General features: G+C 53.1%; 7 protein-coding genes across 7 annotated transcripts; 4 read left to right on the forward strand and 3 right to left on the reverse strand.

Moving 5' to 3' along the window:
• Positions 1 to 182: 182 nt before the first annotated feature.
• On the forward strand, positions 183 to 1,447 carry GLRG_07066 (choline transporter; the record flags this gene model as incomplete). The annotated part of the gene is made up of 5 exons (XM_008097751.1): positions 183 to 384; positions 442 to 524; positions 594 to 1,170; positions 1,218 to 1,352; positions 1,410 to 1,447. The coding sequence occupies 5 exons, from the start codon at positions 183 to 185 to the stop codon at positions 1,445 to 1,447; spliced, it is 1,035 nt and encodes a 344-aa protein (XP_008095942.1).
• Positions 1,448 to 2,568: 1,121 nt separating this feature from the next.
• GLRG_07067 (uncharacterized protein) lies at positions 2,569 to 4,891 on the reverse strand (the record flags this gene model as incomplete). The annotated part of the gene is made up of 7 exons (XM_008097752.1): positions 2,569 to 3,316; positions 3,404 to 3,711; positions 3,794 to 3,931; positions 3,986 to 4,115; positions 4,167 to 4,363; positions 4,416 to 4,448; positions 4,607 to 4,891. 7 exons carry the CDS (start codon positions 4,889 to 4,891, stop codon positions 2,569 to 2,571), a joined length of 1,839 nt encoding a protein of 612 aa, XP_008095943.1.
• Positions 4,892 to 6,971: 2,080 nt separating this feature from the next.
• Positions 6,972 to 8,245, reverse strand: GLRG_07068 (methyltransferase domain-containing protein; the record flags this gene model as incomplete). The annotated part of the gene is made up of 4 exons (XM_008097753.1): positions 6,972 to 7,131; positions 7,185 to 7,302; positions 7,368 to 7,918; positions 8,100 to 8,245. 4 exons carry the CDS (start codon positions 8,243 to 8,245, stop codon positions 6,972 to 6,974), a joined length of 975 nt encoding a protein of 324 aa, XP_008095944.1.
• Positions 8,246 to 9,352: 1,107 nt separating this feature from the next.
• On the forward strand, positions 9,353 to 10,291 carry GLRG_07069 (uncharacterized protein; the record flags this gene model as incomplete). Its single annotated transcript, XM_008097754.1, has 2 exons — positions 9,353 to 9,973; positions 10,037 to 10,291. The coding sequence occupies 2 exons, from the start codon at positions 9,353 to 9,355 to the stop codon at positions 10,289 to 10,291; spliced, it is 876 nt and encodes a 291-aa protein (XP_008095945.1).
• Positions 10,292 to 10,431: 140 nt separating this feature from the next.
• On the forward strand, positions 10,432 to 10,887 carry GLRG_07070 (uncharacterized protein; the record flags this gene model as incomplete). Its single annotated transcript, XM_008097755.1, has 1 exon — positions 10,432 to 10,887. One exon carries the CDS (start codon positions 10,432 to 10,434, stop codon positions 10,885 to 10,887), a length of 456 nt encoding a protein of 151 aa, XP_008095946.1.
• A 236-nt stretch (positions 10,888 to 11,123) lies between these two features.
• GLRG_07071 (AMP-binding enzyme) lies at positions 11,124 to 13,211 on the reverse strand (the record flags this gene model as incomplete). The annotated part of the gene is made up of 3 exons (XM_008097756.1): positions 11,124 to 12,248; positions 12,310 to 13,064; positions 13,205 to 13,211. 3 exons carry the CDS (start codon positions 13,209 to 13,211, stop codon positions 11,124 to 11,126), a joined length of 1,887 nt encoding a protein of 628 aa, XP_008095947.1.
• Positions 13,212 to 15,844: 2,633 nt separating this feature from the next.
• Positions 15,845 to 17,613, forward strand: GLRG_07072 (phosphatidylinositol-glycan biosynthesis class S protein; the record flags this gene model as incomplete). The annotated part of the gene is made up of 2 exons (XM_008097757.1): positions 15,845 to 16,126; positions 16,237 to 17,613. 2 exons carry the CDS (start codon positions 15,845 to 15,847, stop codon positions 17,611 to 17,613), a joined length of 1,659 nt encoding a protein of 552 aa, XP_008095948.1.
• Between the last annotated feature and the right edge of the window lie 641 nt (positions 17,614 to 18,254).

Genomic DNA, 18,254 nt, shown 5'->3' on the forward strand with positions numbered 1-18,254 from the left:
GGAGGCCACTGTCCTCCTGCTTCTCGTTCAGTCCGTTCTCTGTGTCCTATGGCCCTTGTTTGGCACGCCGTAACGTTGACCGTCCATGTTGACTCGTGAGCTTGCAAACACAGTCTACTTGAGCCTTGTTCGGCAATGAACAGTCGACTTCCTCGAATTGGAGACCCAATCTGAAATTAGCTATGCCACAGAATAGAGCTGCCGAGTCGGCCCTCGCCTTCGATGATGAGACTGTTGTAGCGGTTCATGATGGCGTAGCGCTGAACGCCGCCGGTCACAAGGATCAACTCAAACGCCAATATGGATTCCTTGGGTTAGCTAGCTTGGCCCTCACAGTGGATAACGCCTGGTTAGGGTTGGGATCCTCCATCTCCGTGTCAATTCGTAAGTTCAGGCCGGGCCTTGCTAGTACAATGTCATAACGAGTCGGGACCGGTCTAGTCAACGGTGGCCCACCCGGCATCATATACGGCCTCCTTGTTGCCGTCTTCTACTACACTCTAATTGGCTTGAGTTTATCAGAGGTGTGTTGGCCACTGCCCTTCTTCTTATTGTGCGAACTATTTAAGCACATTCTCTAATACGTCTACAAGCTTGCCTCGTCAGTGCCCACGGCTGGGGGCGTTTACCACTGGGCGACTATCGCCGGAGGTCCTCGGTGGGGTCGAGCACTCGGCTTCTTCACCGGCTGGATCAACTTCTCCGGCTGGCTGTTCGCCCTGGCTTCCCTGATTCAGATCTCAAGCAACGTCGCCGTGAGTATGTACGCTGTCTGGAACTGGGATGACTATGTCTGTCAGCCGTTCCATGTCTTTATCGGGTATCTCATCATTCTCTGGGGATCGGCTGCCTTCGTTGTCTTTGCCAATAAGTACACCCCTTACACTCAGCATGCGGGGACCCTTTTTGTCATGATTGGCGGTGTCGTCACTATCATCGTTCTCGCCACCATGACAAGGCAACATGCAAGCAATCACTTTGTATGGGCATCCTTCCATGAGAACAACGCCACAGGATGGCCTGGCGTAGTCGCTTTCTTACTGGGTGTTCTTAACGGTGCTTTCACCATTGGCACGCCCGACTCCGTTACTCACATGGCTGAAGAGTTGCCCCATCCCAAGACAGACCTTCCCAAAGCCATACTTCTTCAGATATTCCTTGGCTTTATCTGTGGGTAAACACTGCAATGATGTATAAACTAGGCTGACTTGCTGCAGACGCCTTTTGTTTCGCCGTCGCACTGTCATATGCCATCACTGACATTACAGCTCTCCAAGGCGGTTTCAACTCGTTCCCTCTGACCAACATATATGTACAGGCGACTACAAGCCCGAATGGCATCCGAAACCCTGGTGCGGCTTTTGGGCTTCTATTTATCATTCTCTGTTGTACCCTGACATGTTGTGTAGGCCTCATACTGACGGTGAGCAACCCTTTTGGGGGCTAATGACGGCACTTGGTCCCACCGATTCCTAAATCATTCTCAGGTCTCGAGAACATACTGGGCCCTTGCTCGAGATGATGCAGTTCCCTTTTCAAATGTGTTCGCGCAAGTCAATGAGCGTCTGAGTTGCCCCGTTTGGGCAACCTTGTTCGTCTGTGAGTCACTCCCCCCTCTCTATTGAGGCTTGCCCTTCTTAACGATCGCAAACCAGGCTTCGGCGTAACTTGTCTGGGTGTCATACCACTCGGCAGCTCTGCAGCCTTTCTGGCATTGGCAGGCTCATTCATCATCCTAACATCTGTGTCCTATGCGATTCCGTTTGCCGCCAACATGATTTCGGGCCGAAGATATTTCCCACGAGGGCCGTTCCACTTGGGAAAGGCTGGATACGCCATCAACGGGCTCTCCGTGTTCTTTATCATAATGTTTGACGTTCTTTTCTGCTTTCGTGGGTCTTCTCTCGCCTCGAGACATTACAAATATCGAGTGCTAACGGGACGACCAACCAGCTTTTGTGTTGCCAGTTACAGTAGCGACCATGAATTGGAGTAGTGTCATACTGGTAGGAACTGTAGCCATCACCGCCTTTTGGTGGGCGTTTCATGCGTCTAAGCACTACCCCGGCCCGAAGGTGATGGGTTTGTACGTTGCAACAGATGGCATGACACCAGTGGTAACGGAAAAAGACAGTGAAGGAACTACGGTGTCAGAAGTCAAGACTTCATGAGTTATCTAGTATATCATCTCATGTTTCAACGATAGGTACACTATGCAGTGAACTGATAATGGTACCTAGCCAGCTGTTATAGTGGGAGGCTAAGTCGAGAGTTTTGGAAGCATAAAAATAGCCATTTAGAAAAGAGACATTACCTATCAAGTAAGCGAGATGCTGAATGAACGTGGCTTCAGCTTTGTTCGCATGAACTGCGACCCTAGCAACGTGCACATAGGTTACAATCGATGAAACATACACGTGGTACAATTCATAAAATCGTCAACTCATGGGCCACCACATGTATGTTTAGCTACCTATTTTGTAATCAAACCAACCCCTTAGAAGGCTTTTGAGACCTTTCATGTGTTCAAGACTGGTTCATTCACATCCAGTTGAACAAATTTCATCCTCAGATTTGCTTCTCGTTTGACTCCCTGGAGACGTGTCCAGTCTCGTTATGATGCATACTGGCCTTGCGTGATCCATCATGGTCTTGGTCGTCTTCGGCCAATTCATATAGAGCTGGGAAAGGCTTTACGTCGCGACGCAACAAGTACTTGTTGGCGTACCAAGGGATCTTTGACGAGTAGTACTCGGCATGGTCGCGGCTGCGGACGGAAAAGACACTGTCGAGCTCTTCCAGCGTTAGGTTCTTGGTCTCCGGGAGCCAGAAGTATGCGACAACGAAGCCGAAGATGTTCCAGCAGGCGTACCACACGAAGGCGCCTGTTGGACCAAAGCTCTCTATCATAGAAGGCCACGTGAAGCTGATGATGAAGTTGAATCCCCAGGTGACGGCTGTGGCGCTGCTCATTCCGATGTCACGGATGTGCAACGGGAATGCCTCCGCACTGTAAGTGAACGGTACGGGACCAGCGCCTGGCGAATACACCGCTGCAAAAAGGTAGATGCCGGTTGCAATGCAAGCCAGTCTTGCAGTACCGTCTGGCATCAGGAAACTGAAGCCGGTGAAAAACAAGCAGAGCGACATGAGAGGGAACGTGACCAAAAGAAGGTTCCTCCGGCCGAACGTATCGATGGTATAGAAAGCAGGGAGAGCGAAAATCCAGTTGATCAGCCCCATCCCCATTGAAGTGAGAAGAGCTGAACTGCGATCGAAATTGGCCATCTCGAAGATATTTGTTGAGTAGTACATCCTGTGTCATTGGTTAGCCTCATAATACACAGCTTCATTTGAATGATGGTTCGCTTGCATAGCATTAATGCCTGCAAAGGTTTGTCACAAGTCAGCAATTGTACGATGGGCCTGGGATCTATAGGGGAACGTTGAGTAGCACGAACCGCAAAACTGTTGCATGAACATGACGAAGTACGAAGCCATTGCTGCACGCCTGTTCCTTCGGACGGTGAAGAAGTCCTTCCAGTTACGGCCACTACGCGCCCGGTTCTCGATCTCTAAGAGCTTGTATGCATAAAACATATCTCTCGCCGCCTGAATAGGGTGGTGACGGAGTCGCAAAGTTGACTGGAAAGCTTTCTGATACTTTCCCTTTTCCATATACCATCGTGGACTTTCGGGACAAAAGTAGACCTGCACAAAGGTCAGATTGCCATTTTACAGCGGTATGGGGAGTAATGCGCCACGAAGAGCGGAATCAGACTAGAAAACTCACCTGTACCATGACTACCAAGGGGGGCAGGGATGTGCTAGCAAGCATCCATCGCCACTGAGTGTTCTCTCCTAGAAAATCAGTGTTTCTAAATGCAACGGAGACGATGAAGCCCAAGGCTATTCCGAACGCTGTCCACATCTAGATGTGTGTCAGCTGATTGAAATCACATGTGCTCTGTAAGTGCCCCCTTACCTGCCACATCATCGTCAAAGCACCGCGAATAGACTTGGGTGTACTCTCTGCTGAATAGACTGGCGTAGTGCTGCTCTTTGCACCAACGGCGAAACCGAGCATAAAGCGGGCGATCAAAAGGTTGTACCAACTTTTGGCGGCTTAGAACTACATGATTCAGGAGGACGGCATGATACCTTACCTGTCGGCCGCAGCCATCCAAAAACCAGTGACGACGGAGAAGAAGCACGAGATGAAGATGGTTCCTCGTCGTCCAGTGTACTTGTTGAGCAGAGGAGAGCTCCAGCATCCGACAAGCGCAGAGCAAAGATACGGGGCTCCGTTGACCAGACCCTGCATTCTTGCGTCCCGTAGGTCAAAGGTCGCGTAGTAGTACTCCTGCACCATTGTTAGCACCACTTACCGATCATTTACATGGATCGAAACGTACCTGAGCACCATTGACGGCTGTTTGGTCCATTCCCTGTACTGTATGTGAGCGGCATTAGCATTTGCGTTCTGTCAGACATGATCCCAGTGAAATGGAAACTGCCAACCTATAGCACTGCCTGCACAAAGAGCGCAAAGAAAGTAAAGGGACTTTGGCTGGCTCCAGCGATGGGTTATTTCTTTTCGTAGTACTGCCTTCTCCTCGTCGTCTAGGGCGGTGATGGGTTCGAAACCGTCGGGCTTATTGATCACTTGGGCAACCATTGCACCCTTGCGGAAGATTTCTCGGTGCTCTTGCAACCCTTTCGAATCGGTGAAGTTATCAGCCTCCGCCACAAGCTCATCGGTGGTGAGTCCAACGAGCGGGTTGCGGAGCAAAGCGGCAGTAGAGGCTCGCGCCGCCTTGTCTGAGCTGTCAGGGCCAGCATGGGCCTCTTCGACAGGAGATGACTCCGTGTCAGCCTTTGGCAGAGGCATGGCTGGTAGTGATGATCGTTGCTCCTTCAAGCTTTCTGGTTTGAACCTAAACACCAGTTCACCTGAACAACGAAGTGCCAGGTATCAACAGTCGGGGCTGGTAGAAAGACGTGGGGAGGAGGATGAATCTGGTGACATGAGGAGATTGCTTTGGTAGTGGACCTTAAATAGTCCGAGGACGCCGCCGTTTCCCCAGAGTCCGACAAAAGATGTTCATTAGACCCTGATACACCCCAGAAAGAGCGGCGGTTTCTCAGCCGGGGGCGGCACACATTGTTTGGAGCCAATGTACCTACGCACACAATATACATGGAGGAGTGGAATGACCAAGAAAAAGTATGGAGAGAAAAGGCTCGGCTACAGCCTAGCTGCATGATGTGATGACCAGCTGCTCCAACTTCTGCGAATGTCTGTCCAAGCCGAGTACTTCTCGGTGGGGAAAGCATTCAACGGCTTATTACATTTCCATGTTTCCAGGATGTGACTAGTCGTACAATCGCCCCAACAGGGTCATGTGAAGCCCATGGGCTGTGGTCCGGAGAAGAATGCGGCGAACCGCAGCGGTAGCTTGCGATTTCATGTTCCACTTGGATGCTTGCTACGCTTGCAGGAGCTATGAGATTGCGGCCTTCGACTGCTCTTCTTCTTACACGGTTTCGAAAAAGGGCTGGCCTCGTTTAAAGCGATAGTAAAAATAGCACCTGTTGCCGAGCAAGCAAACCACCAAATCCATACGACAGAGCGTTCAGTAAGATGGCACTGAAAGGGCACAGAATGGCGAGGATTCTGGAACGTAGGAGAAATAGGCACAAGGCTAGCCGTGTCCCAGGTAGCACTCCAACGTGCGTTTGTCGCCGGTCAGCCTCCAAGACGGCCAAGTAGCCGTTGGCGGTAGTTGGATGGTGATCGGCAAGGCAGCCAAGCGGTGCTCGTGCTGGGCAACCATAGACACTGATTGTGGCCCGCGGCAACGAGAATCAATGAAAGGCCGGCATCATTGGGCTTTCTCGGTATCAGTCTCGGCAGTCGGCGCGGCATTCGTCATCCTCAATTAGTGAGATGCAGGCCGACAGGGGGTCTGAAATTCCTGCACGCGTTGATGATACCTATATGGTTGTAAATCCGATGAGTGGTAAGATAAGCTCTAGCGCTGCACTCTGGATAATCCTGGGGATAATCTGGTCAGAAGGTAAGTGCGAGGGGAAAGCTCGCTTGTCTCGGTGATGTATGACTTCATACCAAGCCTTGGTCGAGATCTAAGCTGTCATATTGGCTCTACAGTGATCGTTGTGTCGTCATTGCTTGGGCAATAAGATGACAATAAAAAGAAGAATCATACTACTAACCCCGTGGCAGCGATGTTCGCTTCAATTTGAAGCTTGTATCTCGACTTCTTGCTGAGATTTCCCACAGCTCTGCGGGAGACACCAAAATGTGGGCGAATAGAGAGAGACACGGTCCCCATGCCGTTTTGCTTGACCTTTTCCGTCACCGAACTTGACACTACCACAAGGTGTGCAATGAGATGTCAACTACTTTGCCAGGTTTGGGCTTCTGGTAAGACTCTCCAAAGCCTGGTTGGTGAATGTTATTAGTTGCTACAGAAATCCAGAAGAGGAGGTGTCTACGACGTCCCCGGCCTCCATTCTCTGCTGCAAGCAAGAATTGCATGGTCAGCACTATCGAGATACTGACTTCACTGGCACCAAAACAAACAATAGAATATGAGGTTTTCCAAAAGACCAAAGTCAAGCAGAAGCACGGAATAGACATACCGTACCTGATAGAGTGTCTCTCTTGTGTTGACTGAAATATACCCAGTGGCCCTGTGAGGGGCAAGTAACACAAAGCAGATGCGAGTTGTGTTTGGCTTGGGGGATCTTCAATAAGATTGGCCTCGTTTAGCTATTATTGACTTTACATTTCGATATGGTAACATTCACAAACGTGGGACTACTCTTGGCAATGGTTGGTCTATTTGCGGTACGTGTTCCATAACTGAGATCGACATGAAACTATGGTCTTCTTTGTACGAAGCGGTAACTGGTTATTGGGGTAATATTCCTCACTCTGTACGCTTCTATGGTTTCTCGAATGCCATCACAGCATACTGGAAGGTTCCGTTGGCATATCCGCGCCTCATCGCGCGGAAGGATTGCAAGAAAGCAATGCCGTCCCGTCCCTGGCTGAAGGCGAAGGCCCAGAGAGACGGGTTCTGGATGAGAGACCAGGTGATGTCCCTAGATGGGGGATTAGTTCTAGGCGTGGAATTCGACTGTGTGCGGCGACTTACCAAGTCCTGCTCACGTCTTTGCTGATTTCTTTTGGCCCCGCAACCGAGGAAAGTCCGGCACCCTTGGCGAGGTCGACATATCCCTGTTGAGTACATAAAGGTGGCAGAAGCATACCATCTGGTATTGGAAATAGGTTAGCAGGGATTCGTCGAACGCAAGGTGACATGAAGATGACCGCTCACCTTCAATCGGTTTGATGTCGTTGACGAAGTCGGTCTCGCTGAGGCTCTCAGCCTTGAACCAGTCGGCCAGCGCCAACTTCCCACCAGCCTTGAGCACCTTGAATGTGTTTTCGAAGAACAAGGCTTTGTTGGGGAAGTGGCTCAGGGCCTCACTGATCCAAACCGCATCAAAGGAGCCTCCTTCGGCGGCGAAGAACTCGCCCATCTTCTCGGCGTCGAGCTCGATGAAGCGGACCTTACCCTGGCCCAGATGGAAGTAACCATCGCTATCCGGCTCAGCCTCGGACTTCTCCGACTCCTTTGACGCCTCGGCTTTGGTCAGTCGGTTGGCGATCTCGACCTGCTTGGTCGAGATGGTGATGCCAGTGACTGAGCAACCGAGCGTGGAGGCAAGGTAGCGGGAGGTGCCGCCAATGCCACAGCCAACGTCGAGAACTCTGCTGTTCTCGCCTACGTTGGAAAGTTTTAGCAGCAGTTGAATGAGCTTGATTTGGGCTTGCTCCTTGGTCTCAGAGCCGTCTTCCCAGTAGCCGTGGTGAATGTGTTCGCCCCTGAAATGGTCAAGTCAGTCCGGCAACGTTCTTGAACACATGAGATTGAGCAGATGACTTGTGCACGGTCTCAAAATCTTCGGAAGCTGGCAAGGTGAGGAAGGGATGAACCAGAGGTTTGGAGTGGAAAGGGTGTGACATTGGGCAAAGTGAGTGAGAGGAAAAACACCGAGTAGCCTACCAGAGGCTCAGGTAATAGTCACTGGCGAGATCGTAATGCAGCTTGATCCTGTCCTTCAAAGCCTGCATCGTCGAGTGAGCCAGGCCGAGAGGGGTATCATATTGCTTGCTGAGCTCCGTGTTGGAGTTGTCTACGGCGGCGGCCATCTCGGGAAGCGGAAAGAGGGTGCTGAAAATGAGTGAGGAGAGATGAAAGTAAGTGGTTTCCGATGTGAAGATGCTGTTATTTTTATTTTTATGTTTTAAAGTTCCTCAATTGACTTCTGTAGTGTGCTCCGGGCTGAAGTTGTCGAATGAGATGAAAATGCGCGAATATGAATCAACAGAGACACCCACACTCAGCTCTGAGAGCTTCGAGCTTTCGGGAGAGAGCTCTAAGCCAATAAGAGCACCAGACATATCTCCCAGTCAAATCATACGGTTGAGGACCCCGCAGCACGTTCGAGGCGCAAGGACGTGCGTGCACCCTCAGCTTATGGTAGCTACCGCCAGTAAGAATGAGCATTAGTGAGGGAACATAGACGTCATGGTTTCCGTTGGGTGAAACGGGAAAGCTAAAACGCCCACCTACATGGTACTGTAGGTAGTACGGATACGCTACTACTACTACCTACACTTGGGTACTCAAACAGCCAAGGTTGGGGTCAACCCCTTCTGTGTCTTATGTAATATGGATCAAGCCACTCATTAGCCACACATGCACTACATGGTACTATGTACATATGGGGTCGGCAAGCCACATGTGCCAAAAATAGCTGGCACAACTCAGTCGATCCCAATACAGTTTCCCCAGCCACCACCATCTCCAACCAACCGCCGGCACATGTCGCAGCGTGGCAGTGCCGCTGCCCAGTATTTGTACCGGCCGGGGGGGGCCGTGTGGAACCCCTTTCAAAGCCAACCCAAACCAAACCTACCGGTACTGACTGGTGTTGGCTGACTTGCGAGCCGGCGTCTGTGCTGTGTGTTGCAAGTTCAGATCAAGGAAGGGAAAACTGGGGAGAGACAGGGGGAATGCAGCCCCAGCCTCAGCCCAGCCCAGCCCACGTCCGCGTAAGCTCTTCTTCATCTTGCTTGTTTACGTATCCATATAGGTACCGAGCCCAAAAAGAAGAATAAAGAAGAAGATACGGCATTCAACAGTCTTTATTAAGACCCCTGGACCCCTGGCCCTCCCTCCCCGAAAACGCGTTGACGGCCGGTCTGTCGCTACCAACTGTCATCACCATATCAACACCAACAACACCACAAACCATGGCTCCTGTTCCACCAACGACGGCCAGGCAGAGCCTGGCCCGGGCCGGCGCCATCGCTTCTCACCTCTGGAAGCGCGCCGCCGTCGTCGTCCTCCCCGAGGTCGCCCGCGCAACCACCTCCCACGCCCTCGCGCGCCGCAACCTCACCGTCAACCACACCCAGGGCGTCACCCTGGGCGTCATCGGCGCCTATGCCGTCATCATCGCCATCCTCTGGAACGTCCCTTTCCTGCGTCAGGTCCTCTGGCCCTTCAAGATGCTCGTCATCGCCTTCCATGAGTTCGGCCACGCCATCACCGCCTGCTGCACCGGGGGCAAAGTACTGTCCATCACCCTCGACCCCAACGAGGGCGGCGCCACGTTGATGAAGGGCGGCAAGCAGGCCATCACCCTCCCGGCCGGCTACTTGGGGTCCTCGCTCATCGGCGGTCTGCTCATATTCTGCGGCTTCAACATCATCGCTTCCAAGATCGCCTCCATGGTGTTAGGCGTTTGCTTCCTGTTGACCCTCTGGTGGGGTAAGAAGGATTGGCTCACAATTCTTACCGTGCTTCTCGCTGTCGGTCTGCTGGTTGCCGCCTGGTTCATCTCACACGCTCAAGCGTTGAGGTTCGTTGTTGTAAGTCATGCTCGATGCCTGCTGCCAACTCTTCGTGCCATCGCGCTAACCCCCCACTGCTAGCTCTTCATCGGCGTCATGAGCTCCCTGTACTCCGTCTGGGATATCTGCGACGACCTCATCCTGCGTAAAGTCAACAGCTCCGATGCCAGTGTCTTTGCCCAGCGCTACGGCGGTTCCTCCCGCTGCTGGGGTCTGATCTGGTCCGTCATCAGCATCTGCCTCATGGCAGTCGCCATCGTCGCGGGTCTCGCCGCTTTCCCGCAGTCCTTTGCCGAGCAGGAGAACGACTCCAAAAACTTCCTACCCACCAGATGATTTCTATTGGAAGAGCGACGCAGTTCAGCTCGCTAGCCCCACGAAATAGGTTGCAGCGCGTTCCTCGCTGCCGCTCATCTTGATCGTTTTTTGAGCAGACGGTGTGGGAAACGTCAACCGTGTCGCGAACAAGGACGTGAATGATGCATACGGTTCGTGCAACGCTTCGTGCCGCCGACGACAGCTTTCATTTCTCTTGGCTTGGACGATCTATCGGCGACTCCGAAGCAGTACGCGTGGGAGATTTACATTGTGCAAATGCAACGTATTTGACCCACATGCCCGAATGCGGGTATTGGGGGCCCATAGGCGGAGACGCGGTGGCCATGTCGTGTTCAGTCGAACATTGTCCGGGTGGTTCGTCACAACGACAGCTCTTGGAACAGAGTTGTCCGCTGTTGAACAAAAAATGCGACCGAGAGACCGTACCGGTGTTTTGTAGGTCGCACACCGTCATGGACGAGGCGGCAAAGGCGGTCGAGTACGTCTGCATCCTACGGTCCTTCATTTTTCACGACCATTCCAGTGTCAGAAGGGGTCTAAAAGCTACGTCTGATACCGGTGCCTTTCCCCCTCTGGAACCCTATACGAGATGAGGGTTGAATCTGACGGGAGGAGTTTGCCAGGAGGCATCTTTCATTTCCAACCACGAAGCATGTGTGCACAGAGTCGCACTCGGTCTCAGCAAGACCATCTTCATCATCAGTAGTACTATTGTGAGGTAGTTTGTTCATTTGTGCTAGTGTTAGCTATGCTCTCTAAGTATGTGGAGTAATGTAAGAGTGGTATCTCGCTTGCATGCATCAATCACGACAAAATCTCATTTTCGCATTTACAGCCTCACCCGTCCACCATTAAGCTCGTCCCAGTCCCGTTTCGAGAAGGGAACATATGTGTCGTTCTTCAGCCAATACACATCGCCGGGGATGCCTGGCTTAACGCCTTGAGCCCGCAAGTCGTGTTTTTGCTGCTTGTTCGTACCGGTTCTCTGCATAGCATGGGGAGGTATGACGCGCAGGAAGAGGGGCAGAGCGTACTTGGGCAACGACTCCTTCACATGCTTCGCGATGCTCTTCATGACCTCATCCGATGGCTTGCAGTGCAGGACCACAGCGGCGCATCCCGCACGGCCGTCATGGTTCGGCAGCTCCACGCCGTATACGTTGGCTTCTTGGACAGCCGGATGCGAACCTACCGCCTCGCCAACCTCTTGTGTCGATACGTTCTCGCTCTTCCAGCGGAAGGTGTCACCTATACGGTCGGAGAAGTAGAGTCGTCCTTCGCAATCCCATCGCACCACGTCGCCTGTCCTGAACCACGCATCTCCCTTTGAGAAAACGTCGCGCATAATCTTGGCCTTTGTCGCATCGGGGTTGCCATAGTAGCCCTGGAATCGGCGGTTGAGATCGTTGGGGGAGAGCCTGAAAATGAGTTCTCCTGGCTCCCCGGGTTTGGCGGGCTTGCACATGCCGGTTTTCTTGTCTCGTAGTGGTGCTTCATTGTTCTCGTCCATTTGAGCAAGCGCAACGTCAAAACCCAGAATGAGGCTGTAGAGCATGCCGTTTCTTCCGACGGCCCCCTTGGCAAAGTCGTTCCGGCTCAGGTTCCAGGTTCCAAAGGAACCCTCGGTTGCAGCATAGAACTCGGCAATGGTGTCGATTCCGAATCTGTCTTTGAACTTGTTCCATACATCTGGCCTGAGCCCATTGCCGAAAGCCACCCGTACTCTGTGCTTTTTATCGAGGTTTTCTCCGGTGAGGGGGTCGATCTGGGGTGGTGCAGCCAGAAGATATCGACACGTCTCGCCGACGTACTGAATGATGGTTGCCCCGGACGAGCGAACCTCCTCCCAGAACACTTTTGTCGAGAACTTTCGTCCAATACAGATAGCGCCATTTGCCTCGAGGACGTTGAGAAAGCCCAGGAGGGCGGCAGAGCTGTGGTACAGGGGCATGGCCTACTCGCAGTTAGGAAAGCAAAGGGGGGGGGGCGGAGGCGGAGGCTAGGGAGCGACATACGGTGTAGAAAACCTCGGTTGAAGAGTTGCCGGTGAATCTTGACGTTAAAACACCCCCGACGATGCACTTTCCCCATGACACAATGGCCGGCTTGGGCATGCCAGTCGTTCCCGACGTATAGATGAGGATGGCCAGGTTCTGGTACTGGCTCTCGGATCGGTCAGAATCCGGCGCACGCCTGGGCTCAGTAGCGTTGATTTCTCGGTGCAAAGCATCATCTAACACGACGAACTGCACGGTATCCAGCTCTCTCCTCACGTCTTCACCAACATTGGCGACGACATTGGGATCTATGAGCATCAGCTTCGTCTTGGCAGCCTTGGCGCAGTGTGCCAGCGGCTTGCCGGTCAAGTTGTAGTTGATGAAGGCGGGCTTTGCGCCAATTGACCAAAGGCCGAGCCATAAGAAAATGAAGACGTCGGAATTTTGGAAGTTTATGGCGACGATGTCCTTGGGCTTGACGCCGAAGCGCTCCCGCAGCCAGGTGCCATACATGAGGACCTGATCGTACGTCTCCCGGTAGGTGTATGTTTTGCCCTCAAAAATGATAAACGTGCGGTTGGCCGTGGATTTGTTTAACGCAGCGCGCTCAAGGACATAGAAACCGTTCAGTCGGTCGGTATGTTCGCGCCACATAGCTGAGAGAGTGGCGGGTAGCGCATAGGATAGTAACTGTTTGTCATACCATAGGGAAATTCGAGCGCTGAGATAGGAATAAGCTGCGACTGCAGCCGGTACAGCGATGGCGAGCGGAACTAAACCGGTTGGGTTAGCGTCATCGAAGCAACAATGGAACAGTATGTGGCAAGCGGAGTGCAGTAGACTAGGCGTTGGAGCTCACAAAGAGCGAAGTTCCGGGAAACCCGTACGGCGCACGAAGCCGGATGTCACATACCAGGCATTGCGTCCGTCGCTTCCAGGGGCGGGACTATTGGAGCAGGCTGTCGGAAGAGGAAACGGTGCGGCAGTGCGAGCCAGACGTTTTTGGCGAAGAGTGGCTAGTGGTTCCGGTCAGGCGCTCAGCTCGCTGGCAACAGCAGCAGGACATGGACGGAAGCTTCGATGTCGGGGAGTGTTGGCCAATTCGGGCGTGGGTGAGGAGGAGAACGAGGGCGGCGGTAGGTATTTGTAACGGTCGATGGAGGCTGTCACGGTCACGAGATGGCAAAGAGACTAAAACACAGAAAGCCTGTGTTGCAGTGGGCATTGGGACGTGTCGTCCCTGGTTTAGAGGATCCATACCATCCACGGGGGGTTGGAAAGATGGGACAAAACCAGTTGTCGGTCCTATCATACACGACGATACACGACACGACACGATGCGATGCTATGCGACCCGAGACCGCACAATGCAATACCTTGATACCCACGTCTCTGGTCGAATGATACTCGTTTTCGTTCCCGGTACGTATACGTGCGATCCGAAAGAGTCGTGACCTCAGCATTTGGTTGTTGTTGGGGGGGCGTATGAGTTCACGTACACCCCGTCAAGCAATCATGTACTGGTACATGCGGCACCGTAATAGCGTACCTAGAATGTGATTTGGTAACCAGAAAGGCGGGACGACGGGAAAGCCCTGGTGTGAACCTTGAACCTAGGTAGATGGTTTACGTGGCAGTGTACAGTATTCGTGGACATACGGGTACAGCAAACTAGGTTTTGGGTAGAGGAGAAGGCCTACGGATACATTCACGACGATGAAGAGCACATGGCAGGCATGCCGCCACCGCTTCAGCAACAGCCGAGGAACATGACTAACCGTCCGTGTAGACACACGCTTGTGGCCTGCCTCGGCGTACACTAAGTTGAATTGAATGGTGGGTAGGGAAGGCATGGCATGGCATGGCATGGCATGACGTGCGCCATGGGTGGGGGTGGGGTGGCAGACAATGGCTGGGTTGTACAATGTAGATGAATGTACGGATATGCGGGTACGAATAGTGTGCATGGTTTTCCCGTCGGCTTGCGGCGCGGCGCGATGGTGCGCTGTGCTATGCGAGTGCGGTATCACGTCCTCCCCAGACTTGCATACTGCGTAAGTAATACCTAGGACGCTCGCTTGCTGAGAGATCATCAGACGTACCGAGTGCGGATATACATACCTATAGGCTATAGCCTATAGGTATTCCGTATGGATACGTAACGGCAGTGCCTGTTGTCGATCGTTTGTGCTGCGTCGCTTAGGTAGGTAGCTTCGCTTCCCTTGGCTAGCCAGACAGTGAGTGGAAGCTGGGAACCTCGGCATCTGGCCATCTAACGAAGCTCGTGCGCCTAGAGTCTAGTGTAGGTCGTGTATCCATAGGTCATTCTACCCGGTTCCTATTTGAGTAATTGGTTCGGCGTGGGCGGGGAGAATTGTACTGTACATCGTAGGCGACGTGCAGACTACTACTACGTATGTAGACCAAACTTATTCTGATCTTCGGATGGATGCTCCTGCAACCAACCATGAGTTGCGATTTGCTGTTACCTACTGGAACAGGGCAGCCCCCTGTGCTGTGTCGTTAGGTACCCTGTCCCTGTACGGATATCTGCCGTGGAGTTTCTCTTTCTTTACTTCTGGCGTCCTATCCTGTCCTGTCCTGTCATGTCATACCGAATTGCACCATGTGTGTTCCCCACGAATTCTGCCGACGCAACGGGTGCCGAGGCGCCGCATGTGAGCCTGTGTAAAGTACGTTGCGAACCAATAAAAACTCGTTTGATGTTGCGACTTTTTTTTTTTTTTTTTGAACGATTCAGGACGTATGGTTAGCGGCCCGATGCAACAGGGGTCTATTGCATCCCGTGAGCCCTTCCGAGGTCGGAAAAATGAAGCAAACCAATTAAAGACCAAGACCAAGACTTCAGGGTGGCCATTTTGGGCCCCTGTTGTTATCTCGAGGCCTTGAAACCGGGGCAAAGCAGTTGCTTCGGTAAATGCGATGCGATGGAAAGCGCGCATCGCATTCATCCGCCTTCCCCTGATGGTAAACACTTTACATGCTCGTTCGAACACGGGCACGAGGATCCCCGAGGTAGGTAGACAGCCTCGAGCATAACGTAGGTACCTCATACGAGTGACCAGTTCGTAGGGCGCTCATTGCTTTTCCGAACCGGGAGCGGTGGACAGGTTGGAAAAGGCACTCGGACTTCTGTTGTGTCTGCGGCAGGTACCTAGGCAAATAGCGCGCGCGCAAACCTCATTCGCATTCGCATAGTAACACCTGCAAAATGCAGAGGGGCTTTAGGAGTTTATGAGATCGCAACGATTGGCGAAGCGCTCGGCTAATTACTTACACTTAGGTCTTAGGTAGGTAGATACCTAGATAATTCAATTAACTCTCGAGTGGAAACTTCCCACGTGACCGCGCGCCGCGCTCAAGGTTTGCTGCTATCTTATCTCGGAGCTCTCAATGCCATCAGGATTATGTCAGCACCCTCCTCACTGGCCATGTATGTCAATCCCGTAGCGAACAGCTAACCAGTTGCGAGGTGCGCCTACCGTCTTCCCGATCGCTGCGCAGCCCGCATCAGATCTTGACGCACAAGGCCATGTCTGCCTCGATGCCCGGCAACGACGATGCAAGTAGCTCGGCAGCAGGCGCAGGCCTCGCCTCTGGCCAGACAACGACCCCGACCGTCACGCCGCCGCAACCCGAGTCCCGCAAGGCTCCTCCCCCTGAGAAGCCGTCCGACGTGCGCCGCCGGTCCTTCGTCATCCTTGCCTTCTGGGCCATTGTGCTATTCCTGGGCTTGCCAATATGGTGGATGACCACGAGCATCTATCGCGCAAACCTGCCATTGAATGGCATGGAACAATGGGCAGATGGAAAGGTATTGGAATGCCTTCCACTTTCCCCCGCCGACAGCGCATGCAAAGCACCCATTCACAGAGAGAGAGAGAGAGAGAGAGAGCCCTGCTGATTATTCTTCTTCCCCTTCAGGCTTGCCGTCCGGTCTTCCCCCTTCGTATCTCGGTGCAGGCCAACAAGCTCCAAGAGCAAGAGGCGCAGAACCTTCTCCGTCTCACTCAGCACGCACTCGACGACCTCAACGATTTCTCGGGCCATCACTTGCGTCTCCAGCTTGCGCCTCAAGATGATCCCACGTCCATTGCCGAAGACGATTCGCAAGTTGCCCTGACGATTCGGCTTAGTCCTGGAGAGTCCACGACAGCGTCTCTGAACCCCCATTTCCCGGTCCTCGACATCACCTATCCACCAAACTCGATTCCCTCGCCGACGTCGTCCTCTTCCGCGTTGGCTTCATATATTGCCAACGAGCTACGTTCTACTTATGCCGAGGAACAGGCCATCATTTCATACCTTCTCTCAGCTGCGTCAGGTGCCACTGATGCGAGACCTCAGGGCATGTCGCCCGAGGCGGCTGAGTCGCTGGCCAAGCGGACCACTCGGTCCCTGCGATACTCTCCGACGTACCATTTGAGCTTCTCGCTCTTCACCAGCGGCTCCGCGCCCAACACATGGGACGTCGACGCAGCCATCCAGGCGTACATGAAGCCCATGCTTGACCTACTTAGCCCCATCCACAATTTCACAATTGACACGCAGGTGCAGCTGTATGCTACACCCGGCGCGCAGTCTCAAGTCCTGACCAAGGACGATCTGGCGTCCTTCATCAATGCGGCCGAATGGCCTCTCTCTCCGTCCATTGGCGGCGCCCCGACGGTGAACTTTCTTCTCTTTGTGGGAAACCAAACGATTGGACTGGACTCGGGATCGGAGACATCCCAGTCTTGGCTGATCCCGCAGTGGGGAACGGTCTACCTTCTGTCGCTACCGCCGGCGACGTCACACGTACCGTCTGCTACACTCAAGCAGCCGATGCTTACTTTCGCCGGTCATCTGCTGTCCCTTCTCGGAACTCCCCAGTCCGGGTCTCTTCCCTTGCGATTGTCGACCCTGTCACGAATTCGCTCAGCGGACCTCTTGCTACGGGCATCGTCTACTCTGGGCTCTCTGGCGAGACTGTCACTGGCGCTGCCCTCCATCTCCATTCCCCGCAATGTCGCGGACGGTGTCGCCAAAACCATGCATCACCTGGAGCTCGCTTGTGCAAGCCTAGGCGGACCGGAGGGCCTAGAACATGCCAGGATTGCCGAGGCGGAGGCAGAGCGAGCCTTTTTCGAGAAAAGCATGGTCGGCCAACTATACTTTCCTGACGAGCACAAGGTAGCTGTGTATCTTCCGCTGCTGGGACCAGTGGGTGTGCCTCTTGTCATGGGCCTGTTGAATGAGATTAAGGCATGGAGGAAGCGTAGACGTGAGAGAGCCGAGGCCGAGGCAAAGAAGAAGCTTTAGAAGGTGACGATTGAGCATCAGGCCACAGCATAGAAAACCTGTTGAAATCGAAGTTTCTAGTACCCTCCACAGTATGTTTCTGATTGACTTCCGAGGCTAGGCATTGATCCCGGATGCATTATCTGAACTTTTTGAACAGACATCTGACACTGCAGACACCTTGGTACGTAGCAATAGCAGTATCATCCTTAGACTTTGATGAGTGATGATGCGACTGAGGTGCGAACTGTAAGGTGAATGCCATGGAGAACCCTGTCCGTGTCGAAGCAACTGCTCCGTGTACTTAGTGTAAGTATGTACTGTATGTGAAGAATGAATGGAGACGCCGGTTGGGGGTAGGTTTTCGGTGAGATGAGGCCCAAGGTGAGAGAGAGCTCAGGTGAAGGGATGAGCCGGGGGGGCACGTACCATACCTCGGTGTACAACCGTGCTACCCGTCACTTCCCCATCTTAGCGCGTCACAACCCTGTACTCTTACGCCACCACGAAGCTTGCTTGTTTGCTTGCTCGCTCACTGCGCTTACTTGCTTTCGAGAGAGGGGTGAGGTTGCAGCCTGGGGGAACCTGACGTCCTGCGCAAGCGCCAATCTTTGCACACTTTCCACGCATCCCTCCGGTCCTTCTCACCCTCCAGCGATTGT

Source organism: Colletotrichum graminicola (assembly GCF_000149035.1).
Source record: "Colletotrichum graminicola M1.001 genomic scaffold supercont1.28, whole genome shotgun sequence".
In the NCBI taxonomy this organism is placed as follows: Eukaryota; Fungi; Ascomycota; class Sordariomycetes; order Glomerellales; family Glomerellaceae; genus Colletotrichum; species Colletotrichum graminicola.